The sequence below is a fragment of the Schistocerca nitens genome, chromosome 1, assembly GCF_023898315.1.
Source record: "Schistocerca nitens isolate TAMUIC-IGC-003100 chromosome 1, iqSchNite1.1, whole genome shotgun sequence".
Taxonomy (NCBI): domain Eukaryota; kingdom Metazoa; phylum Arthropoda; class Insecta; order Orthoptera; family Acrididae; genus Schistocerca; species Schistocerca nitens.
In genome coordinates, this window is record NC_064614.1 from 1,125,701,941 (window position 1) to 1,125,714,095 (window position 12,155).

General features: G+C 38.7%; 1 protein-coding gene across 1 annotated transcript in view; it reads left to right on the top strand.

Annotated features, from left to right (window-relative positions):
* LOC126238612 (parkin coregulated gene protein homolog) overlaps positions 1-11,616 on the top strand; it is a 117,812-nt gene extending 106,196 nt beyond the window's left edge. Inside the window, exon 4 of the mRNA XM_049947803.1 lies at positions 11,456-11,616. Coding sequence (XP_049803760.1) covers positions 11,456-11,616 — 161 coding nt within the window. The remainder of the gene's footprint in view (positions 1-11,455) is intronic.
* Positions 11,617-12,155: the final 539 nt, after the last annotated feature.

The following is a 12,155-nucleotide window of genomic DNA, read 5'->3' on the forward strand; positions in this document are numbered from 1 at the left end:
TTGCGAAAGCTTGAATTTTGTGTGTATATTTGTGTTTGTTTGTGTGCCTATCGACCTGCCAGCGCTTTTGTTTGGTAAGAGTATATATATATATATATATATACCAAACAAAAGCGCTGGCAGGTCGATAGACACACAAACAAACACAAATATACACACAAAATTCAAGCTTTCGCAACAAACTGTTGCCTCATCAGGAAAGAGGGAAGGAGAGGGAAAGACGAAAGGATGTGGGTTTTAAGGGAGAGGGTAAGGAGTCATTCCAATCCCGGGAGCGGAAAGACTTACCTTAGGGGGAAAAAAGGACAGGTATACACTCGCACACACACACATATCCATCCACACATACAGACACAAGCAGACATATTGGTCTTTAAATATGTCTGCTTGTGTCTGTATGTGTGGATGGATATGTGTGTGTGTGCGAGTGTATACCTGTCCTTTTTTCCCCCTAAGGTAAGTCTTTCCGCTCCCGGGATTGGAATGACTCCTTACCCTCTCCCTTAAAACCCACATCCTTTCGTCTTTCCCTCTCCTTCCCTCTTTCCTGATGAGGCAACAGTTTGTTGCGAAAGCTTGAATTTTGTGTGTATATTTGTGTTTGTTTGTGTGTCTATCGACCTGCCAGCGCTTTTGTTTGGTAAGTCTCATCATCTTTCTTTTTAGATATATTTTTTCCACGTGGAATGTTTCCCTCTGTTATATATATATATATATATATATATATATATATATATATATATATATATATATATAACAAAGATGATGTGACTTACCGAACGAAAGTGCTGGCAGGTCGACAGACACACAAACATACACACGAAATTCAAGCTTTCGCAACCAATGGGTGCTTCATCAGGAAAGAGGGAAGGAGAGGGAAAGACGAAAGGATGTGGGTTTTAAGGGAGAGGGTAAGGAGTCATTCCGATCCCGGGAGCGGAAAGACTTACCTTAGGGGGGAAAAAGGACAGGTATACACTCGCACACACACACATATCCATCCACACATGCACAGACACACATAAATTTTCTGACTTCTCATTCAAAACATGGTCAAGTCTTACACGGGTTGAAGTAGAACTGTTTCATTGTGGATGACTTGTCTTGACACATATTTTTTCTAAATCATTGTTCTCTCTCATCGGAAAATTATTTGCAAAGTTTCCCACAGTACATATGTTCCAGCAGATGGTGCTACTACAGCTGTGATATATATTATCATACGACACTGCCACCTGTTATCTTACAGGACCCCCACTTCATGAATGTGTTACCCCAGTGATGGCTGCACAAAGTAGCACCAAAACATCCAGTCCCCACAAATGTGCCACAGTGTGAATAGAAACTTCATGTGGCGAACAATTCAACACTGAAGTAGAAAGTTATATGTAAGTGAGTATACATCTAAACCCTAAGTGATGTCTACATTTTAAGCATGTTTATAAATTCAATAATAATTGGTCTCTGTGGAGGCATCAATCAGATCAATTTTAATAGAATTGCCTATCTTCAATTCTCCATGTTGTTGCACATCACTTCACTGGTTATGCCCTCACTGCAGTCTCCCAGTTGCTTCCACAGCACGGACCACCTCCTTGAGTTCCAGCTGCATCTGGCATCAGCAAGACCACCCGTCTTGTATAGAAGTACAATCACCAGTGCATTGTATTCCTCATCAGGCAAGCCATGTCCTGACAAATATTTTTTAAAAAATGACCAAAATAAGCAGTTGCCTGTAACTGTGATCCCATGGCTTCCCAGTAATCAGGCTACTGAACCTCATCCTGGTTTACCATGTTTCCAGTGCATCAGATCACAAGTGAAAGACCTTAAAGCACAGAGCAAAGCGAACAGACAAAATTTCAAACAAATGTAGATTCCTGATAATGAACCAATCTCAAAAAACCGATTACATCCACAAACTTCACAACTGATAAACATTTTATTTAAAGAGATAAATTATCTGCTATTTTTTCAGCAGATACCCAAAGTCCCAGTTCATAGCATATATTCTTATTACACTCATCACTATTTTTTTTAATTACACATATATTTCCTCTTATAAAATGACATGAACTTTGATCAGCTCAACCAGGCTCTGGGTGCAACTTCTCTAGCCATACTAAGAATAATGCATTGCCCCACATTTGCTTTCTTCATACACCCTGGTACAATTTCTCTTAAAAATACAATCATCAGAATCCTCTTGTGTAGCAATAAATCTGATGGACAATATATATATAACGGCTTGTTTTTACTGAACATACTCCCAAAATAACAATTTTATCCAAACAACGTACATTATAATCCCTACAAAATTTCTTAAAATGTACACAATGAATAATAAACATTTCAACATTGATACATTTACTTCTCTTAATAGAGTTTTTTTTATGTATTCTGCCTTTTATCTATCCAAATATTGCTGAACTGTTTCTCTAGAAAGCAAGTATTAATCACCTCCCATAAAAACCTGTGATTCCGCTTCTAAGTCAGGGCAAATTTCATTAATAGCATTTCCATTACAATAACTATTTACTATTTCACTAACTCATTCAACATTAAAACCATGCTCACCAAGTATTACACACTTTGGTACAGGCAGCTCATCAATGTTACATCAATGGATGATGTAAAGAAAATTCTGCAGTACGTACTTGATGAGTGGATACCATTTTATAACAGTATCTGCCAGTAGGGAGAAAGGGATAAACAAGCTAGAGATAAAGTGTACCCACCGTTGCCTGCTTTGCTATATTTTGCTTCTGGCTGTATTTTGGGTACACTGTGAATAAATCTGTGTGCTCATAATGCGCTCTTTTATTGCTATGATGAATATAAGTAATGTTGTTGTTGTTGTTGTTGTTGTTGTGGTCTTCAGTCCAGACACTGGTTTGATGCAGCTCTACGTGCTACTCTATCCTGTGCAAGCTGCTTCATTTCCAAGTAACTATTCCAACCTACATCATTCTGAATCTGCTTATTATATTCGTCTCTTGGTCTCCCTTTACGATTTTTACCCCCCATGCTGCTCTCCAATATTAAATCGGTGATACCTTGCCTCAGAACATGTCCTACCAACTGATCCCTTCTTCTAGACAAGTTGTGCCATAAATTCCTCTTCCCCATTTCTGTTCAGTACCTCCTCATTAGTTACGTGATCTACCCATCTAATCTTCAGCATTCTTGTGTAGCATCACATTTCGAAAGCTTCTATTCTCTTCTGTCTAAACTATTCATTGTCCACGTTTCACATCCATACATGGATACACTCCATATAAATACTTTGAGAAAAGACTTCCCGACACTTAAATCTATACTCAATGTTAACAAATTTCTCTTCTTCAGAAATGCTTTCCTTGCCATTGCCAGTCTACATTTTATATCCTCCCTACTTTGACCATCATCAGTTATTTTGCTCCCTGAATAGCAAAACTCATCTACTACTTTAAGTGTCTCATTTCCTAATTTAATTCCCTCGGCATCACCTGATTTAATTAGACTACATTCCATCATCCTCATTTTGTTTTTGTTGATATTCATCTTATAGCCTCCTTTCAAGACACTGCCCATTCTGTTCAACTACTCTTCCAGGTCCTTTGCTGTCTCTGACAGAATTACAATGTCATTGGCAAACCTCAAAGTTTTTATTTCTTCTCCATGGATTTTAATTCCTTCTCCAAATTTTTCTTTTTCACTCTTACTGCTTGCTCAATGTATAGATTGAATAACATCGGGGATAAGCTACAACCCTGTCTCACTCCCTTCCCAACCACTGCTTCCCTTCCATGCCTCTCGTCTCTTATAACTGCCATCTGGTTTCTGTATAAATTATAGATAGCCTTTCAATCCCTGTATTTGAGTCCTGCCACCTTCACAATTTGAAAGAGAGCATTTGAGTCAACATTGTCTAAAGATTTCTCTAAGTCTACAAATGCTCGGAACATAGGTTTGTCTTTCCTTAATCTATTTTCTAAGGTAAGTCTTAGGCTCAGTATTGCTTCACGTTTTCCAACATTTCTGCGGAATCCAAACTGATCTTCCCCAAGGTCAGTATTTTGCAGCCGTGACTTATTAAACTGATAGTTCAGTAATTTTTACACCTGTCACTACTTGCTTTCTTTGGAATTCGAATTATTATATTCTTCTTGAAGTCTGAGGATATTTTGCCTGTCTCATACATCTTGCTCACCAGATGGTAGTGTTGTTAGGGCTGGCTCTCCCAAGGCTATCAGCAGTTCTAATGGAAATAAACTAGCATAACGTAGTACTTCCACTGCAAACAGAATGCTTGTTGGCTCATCAACATCATCTGGTTCCGAAAGAGATCATCTCTAGTAAATTCAGACTCTATTATTGACCACGGTCAGTAGCTAAACAATGTTGTAATGGTGTATATTGTTTCTCCCTGGGGCCAATTGGTACATGGAAACTCCATGACACCATCTTAAACTCATTGTATAGTAAAACAGGTTTTTGTGTATCTTGAAATTTTTGCGTTCTAGGACATGGCCTCTTTTCCAACTCACCCATTCAACTGAAGTCCTCAGAAGTTGTAGTGGATGATCTTTCAACTCGTGGATTTATTAAATACTTCTTTCACATAATTATAGCTGACAAATTTAATGATTGCTCATTGGCTACTCAGTTCCTTTTAATTGCTTTTCACTACAGTGCTAGTAATGGCTTTTGCACTGCACCATAATCTTGGCTATCAATCATGTTGCTAAGGACAAAATTGTTACTTTATTCTTAGTTCATATTTAATTTATTATTCTCGTTCAATTTTCTTCCCTTTTCTGGCACAGAAGTGTTACTCAGTGCTGTCATATAACTGAGCCAGAATTAAATGTTATGTGTTGTGTGTGAGAGTTTGTAAGCAAATTTTCATTTTCCATTAACCATTAATTCTGACCTTCTGCCTTTTACTTCAGTGGTCAGAACAACCTTGTGTAATTCTTTATCACTGCAGACTGCTACATGTCTGCATTTTCTCCTGCACTGGCAGTTATGAAGTTTTCTCAAATCCAACTTTCTACTAAATGATGGAAAGTCCTTCTTTGTAAATGTGATTATGCTGGCCTTTGTTATATAATATGGAACGTCTTCACGCGCAACACATGTACAGACCATTATAGGACATTAACTCTTCTCTGATATACAATCAGTACAACTACATACAGAACTGTGACAATAATGGTAAATTCTCTTCCTTGAAGTTACTCTAATTGTCACGTTCTTCTCTATTCCACAGCACCTCTCATAGGAATGTCAAGGCACAGAATAAACTGCCTAACCAGCTAGCACTGTAACATGTAGCAAAAACTGCTCATGTCACTCTATCTTGAAGTTGCACGGCATTCAACCAAATCAGAGTACATGCACAAACATAAAAGCTAACTCCCAAACAGTATGCCATCACATATCACTTTACCAAAGTGATACATTACTCCACAGGGTACGGCCATGGGAATCATGATAGGCCCTTTCCTATGCAATCATTTCAAGGGTCGCATGGAGAGAACTTTCCTGGGATCCATAAGCCTCAGCCCCTAGTTTGGATTAGACACATTGATGACATCCTTGCCATATGGGCTCATGTTGAGGCTGACCTGTTGAAATTTTTGGAATCTCTGAAACAGTCTCCAATTAAATTTCGCAAGTTCTTTTTCTGCATTACATGCCATTTTACTTGACATTGACTTCATCCTTATTCACATTTAAGCTACAAACAACAACTGTACTCATATGTTGACAGTTGCTTTGTTGGCATGTCAAACACTTCCTCCAATGCAGCCTTGGCATTCTAAGCAAACATATTTGTTCATATGCCCTCTCCCTCAGCTTTGACGGTGTGCAATTATCCCACAGTCTAATTCGAAAGCAGCTTTCCTGGGCCATAACATCCAAGCCTGTCACTGCTGATCCTCCAAAAACCAACTAGGGAGTTCACCTCTTGTCACTCAGCACTGTTCTGGTCTTGAATATATTAATCAGCTGCTTCGACAAGGCTATGAATTCCTAAAATCTTGCCCTGAAATGAGGTCCACTTTGCTTGACATTTCGCCCACCACACCTAGAATATTTCTAAAAGACATCATTTTCACCATTGACTGTACGAAGTATTTATTTTTACAAAAGCAATTTCAACCATAGGGCCATTGTCAAGTGGTGTGCTGCAAACTACTTAGCTTCAGCACATGTCTCACTCTAAAAATCCTCTGATATTTACACATGTCACCATTGTATCTGAACCCTATAACAGTGTGAACTTCCTTAACATAAATCTCAAGAAACCACTGTTCTTGTACCTTGTTTAAATGTAAACTGAGACAATTGGCGTGAAGATATGTTTGCAGCACACCACTTGATAATGGCTCTAAGGCCAAAATTGAAATTATGAAAATAAATACTTGATATAGTCAATGATGAAAACGAAGTTTTTAAAAAGTTCTACATGACTGTTAACCCCTGCCATGAGAAGTTAATCACAACTAGAATAGCCATATGTGCCCCCTCCCTCCCAATCTCTGCAATATCTTGATCAGACCCCCTGCTCGTACTGCACCCTCTTCTCTACTCTAAGGCTCCTACCCCTGTGACTGTTCCCCTGTAAGACTTGCCAGAGGGTGTATACTGGTAACAAACAAAAAAAATGGCTCTGAGCACTATGGGACTTAACATCTATGGTCATCAGTCCCCTAGAACTTAGAACTACTTAAACCTAACTAACCTAAGGACATCACACAACACCCAGCCATCACGAGGCAGAGAAAATCCCTGACCCCGCCGGGAATCGAACCCGGGAACCCGGGCGTGGGAAGCGAGAACGCTACCGCACGACCACGAGATGCGGGCCAATGGTAACAAACAATGGCCTGTTGCAGAGCACACTCTACAACATAACAGTCATGATTTCAGTGCCTGTTTCACCACATGTGCCATGTGAGTTCTTTCCCCTGTCACCATTTTCTCAGAATTACACAGATGGGAACTGGCATTCCATGTGCTTGTTTCTTGTCACCCACAAGACCTAAATTCATGTTAGTTTCTGTGGGCTAAGCATTTCTTTTTGGTAACTACAACTTATTTTTTCTAAATCTTTTATTTTCCAATCTGTCTATTATATCCCGCCCCTCCTCAGTCTATCAGATATAAGGCACTTAGGTTTCTGCTCTTGCACAATGCTTTTCCAGTAATCTCTGTCTTGCTTACTATCCTCTCCTCCACCTGTAAGTTCTCAGGTTTTCAAGTCTCATCTGTTGGAGGCATCAGTAATCAGTCTGTCCCTCTCATCCTGTCGAATAAGTCTCCCCTGCCCCAGGGTTCTGAGCCACTTTTCCATACCTCTCCTCATTTCCTAAACTTTGTAAGTTCATTTCATCATCCCTCTTCCTTTCCCTTCAGCCCTTCACACTGGAGATGGGGCCGGTGGAAGATGAAAGCTTGCACATTTATTTATATTTTGTATGTGTTTTCTCCTGCCACTGCTTGGTAAGTATATTTTGTATCTGTCAACATTTTATTATATTTTCAAACATTGATTATTTTGTGCATATTGGCTGTTTAACCAAAGTTGGGCACAATATTTAGCATTTGAAAAGACAATACCCAGAGCAGAAGAATATAGGATGGATGCTGATGGTCCATAGGTTGTACCATATATTTTTGAATGATGTTTTAAAAGCTAGTTCATGTTTGTAGCAGAAGGCTACATCTGCACCCTGGATAATGCTAAATGAGCTAGCAAATACTGGGAATAAGACAATCTTGTGATCTCCTAGCCAGAAGACATGTTCTACATATCTCAAAAGCAAACAGGGTGTCTACTTTATGTATTTAAAATATCAGTTCTCTTTCACAGAACACTCTGCCCATTTTGACTGCTGAGACATTCTCACAATGCTGTGTTTGTTCTCCATTGTTGTGTTCATTTATAATCATCTCTTTACTTTTAACATAATGATTTTAAACCATTATTAATAAAGTACTTATAAAATTACAAAGAGATATGAAAAGCTGTCCCGTGCTGACCTTGAAGAGGCTGCCCATAGACACATTTAAATATTAATTAATATGTTCCTCTTTCTTCCCTCAGAAAAGAAGTAATTAGTTTTAAAATTTAGGAACAGCTTTTTTTCATTCTAAATATGTACTGTAGTACTGCAGTTTAATTTTCTGAAGGTAAATGCAGGATGGCTGCTACATCTCTGTGCAATATTTTCACAAGTGAACATGTCTGACAGAACAGACACCACACATTTGTTGAGACAATGGTCAAAAATGTCAATCTTTGAAGGAATGACCAACACCATTTGCAATTGGGCATTGAAATAATTTGATGGTGAAAGTTTAAAATTTGCTCTGGACCAGAACATGACTCCCTCTTAATGCAAGTAGGTGCCTTAACCAACTCGGCCAGACATCCGGGACACTGTACTTGATACACCCACTGTATCAACAACTGTGTGGTGTCTGTTCTGTTGGACATGTCTTAAAAACACACACACATACAAAAAGAGAGAGAGTGAGGTGTGACTGCCTTGATAATTTCAGTGCAGATGCATAACAGGGTCTGAGTCTCTTGCAGGAATAGACTACTTGTGTGAGACAAGTTGAGAATTTCAGTCAGACAGGTGCATGTCTTGTTGGCCAGGGCAGATAAGGCAACCGCTCATATTAAACAGGAGATGTGGATTCATGTCCTAGTCTGCCACAAATGTTCATCTTTCGCCAATGAATTATTTTGATGCACAGTTGTGGCTGGCATTGGTCTTTCATTCAAAATTTGGTATTAGATTTCTAGCCATCAGTACATGCGAAGGCAGTTGTGTATGCAGTGGAAGTCAAAAACCTTGCACATCTCAGGAAGCACATTTTTTATGCTTGTGCTCACATTATGGTACATGTGTGGTTTAAAGTCCATTAGGAATAGATACCAGAGATAACTATAACCTTACCAAATGCTGAGATGTCAAGCACGTCCTGTAGCCTTTATACATTATAACTAGCATATGTATTGTTCTGTGCTATATGAGACATAACTTAAGAGTGGATAGAGCTGTGCTCAAATGAAATACACTACTGTTTTTGTCATGAAGTTCTCTATGTGTTTGCTGTGTCACATGATCCCCTATCCATTTGAGTAGCATCCAGGGTGGCAGCATACAAAATGGTCTCCACATTGGTAACATAACGTCATAAGTTTTTCTCCCTTTTGCATCTCACATTATTTGGCTGTACATTTCTGTTTGTTCACCTGTTTTTCTCTTAGTAGGGTTGTTCCACAACTATGGACCACCCTGTCAAATTCTTCAAGTGAAGGTTGTATGTTAAAAAAACGCAGCAGTTGTCATATCATGACTAACATGATTAAAACTAATACAGCACAAATTAACATCATCAGATGAGGTAATATGGCTGCTTCTTCTTGTGGAGTGCACTACCTTTACTTGAACGATTCTACATTTAAACAAACTGAACTTAAACGCTATAATTCACGTATTGAAACAGTGTATCTGTATGAAAGTGAAACTCTCTGAATAACCAGAATAGTAGAAGTAAGCCAAGTGGAGAATTTTATATCAAATAAAGTACAAATACTTTATCGACAGCTCCAAAGTCTACCACAAAGAAGACAAGCAGAACATTGGCCATAGAGGGAAAATGGGACAGGAAATCATGGAAAGAATACTGAATAACAAAGATGATCTCCAATAATGTATAAATATTGCTTAACATGCTCTCAAATGACACAAAAGTATGAGCAATGAAAGTTTTTTATCATTAGCATGACTTTCACATAAATCATCATCTTATCCATTGGTAACTTTGCATGGCATCATTTGAAACCTGTTTGCACATGACTCAATAAAGTACAGAATAGATTGTGGTAGTCACCGTGTCGGATTTAATGAACATACAGAAATTCATCATTATATAACCCCAGGCTTGTCTGTCTGCAAAATACAAACTGGTATTGCCCATAGCTAAAACTAGTTATTGTGGTCTTAATGAACAATTTGTAAAATAAGTTACTAAATACGTAGCACTAAATCATACAAGGCATGTTCAGAAACTTAAGTGTACTAGAGTTTTATTTTTTCTTAGAAAAAGTGTGATTGAAAAAAGTACAGGATATCGTTGATACACTTGTTGGCTATTTTCCCACATAAATCCTATATCATTCAGTGCATGTGATGTGCCATGGTGTCGGCTTCTTTATGCCCTCCTTGAAAAACTCTCCCGCCAGCTCCTTTCCTTACTTCAGAACCTCCCTCTGCATCTGCTTGTCAGTTGAAAATTTATTCCACTCGTGTGTGGTCACGGAGGTGAAAATATGATAATCTGAAGGTGCTGAGCCAGGAGTATGGAGGGGCGGACGGGAGGAGGGGGGAGGGGTGGGGGGCAAAACATTCCCATCAAATGAGTCCAAGAGCACCTTCAAGGTAAGGCTGTATGAGGACAGGTGTTATTGTGCAACAGGCATACTCCTCTTGTCAGCATTCCTGTCCTTTTGTTTTGAGTGCTTGTTTTGAGGTTTTTTAGGATCTCACAGTATCGTTGTGAATTGATGATCTTTCCCTGAGGGAGAAATTCGACCAAAATGCTGCATTTTTGGTTTCAAGACACGGAGGCCATGATTTTTTTGCCCAAATTTGTAGTTTTTAATTTCTTGGTAGATGGGAATCGGTGCTATGCCATTGTGATGACTTATCTTTTTGTTTCAGGCGTATAATGAGCCATCCAAGTTTAATCTCCAGTCGCAATAGAGCTTAGAAAATCCTCACCTTACAATTCAAGTTGCTCTAGAAACTCGCAGATGCTACTGACCCAGTATTTTTTGTGCTACTCTGCCAGCTATTCTGGCACCCATCTTGCAGAGTTTCTGGTATCCCAATATTTCTGTGAGTATCTCTTATAAAAGAGTTCTGGTGAATTGTGGAAACACTGCAGAAACTTCACAAACAGTTTCCACGATTTTTTTTAGCAACTCGTCAGTCCAAATGGAAGTCCTTCCACTCATCTGTTCATCATGAACATTTGTTCTGCCTCCACAAACTCCCTACACCACTTAAACACAGTCGTTGTGTTTGAAACACCTTCACTGTAAACCATTTTGACTCTAGAAAAAATTTTGATACACTCCATCTGTGAGTAGGAAGCGGATCAGAGCACATGGCTTGCACTTGGTGGGATTTCTTACTGACATCTTTCACACAACTGGACACCACAACATGAGTTTACACATGACTGTGTTCTTGACATGCTTGCTGTGGTTAGTGTTGCCAACCAGAGCCCATTATGCTCACAGTACACATACTTTCTGAACATGCTTTGTACTTCATATCTTTCACATATTTACTTGATTTTCAAATCCACACAGAGAATGTATTGATGCTTTTTTATTTCATGTCCTCAGTATTTTATATTGTGATGACATGTTTTATTTCAGTGAACTGTGGTGATGACATTGATTATACTCAAATGAAGCATGAGAATCTTGGCGATCTTATTCAAGAAACACTTGAAATTCTGGAAAGACATGGTGGAGATGATGCGTACATTAATATAAAATACATGGTGCCTACCTATGAATCCTGTGTTATGAATTAGAATGAACAACCATAAGGAGTCAAGGTTATTTGTAGGCAAAATAGATTTCAGATACTGTTAACAGACTACAATTGTTATTACTGCGCACTAGAATCACCAAATAAATTGTTATGTTTATTAATTTTTTCAGTACAATGTAATATATGTGCTCATAAATGAGTCATGGGTACTTGTTTAATTTCATGGGAGATGGTTGACAAAACTTTCTATCTACTAGGTAAATTATGTATTAGTGAAAACAGAAAGATTAACACTGAAGGAAAAGAGAAATTACTACTAACTGTAAAGCAAAGAGGACAGGTAAAGACACTTATATAAAGCTTTCAGCCACTGCCATGATCAGCAAAAGAGAAACACACCATTCATACACAGAAGCAAGCACACTGCAAGCACACTTGACTACCAACACTGGCTGCTTGGACCAGAATACAACTATCATGTAGAATGCAAGCAGCAATCTGGAGTGGGTGGCGAAGTGCAAGGGATAGTGGTGTAAGGGTGGGTGGAGAGGTGAATGCCGTCTGGTGGAGTGTGCAGGA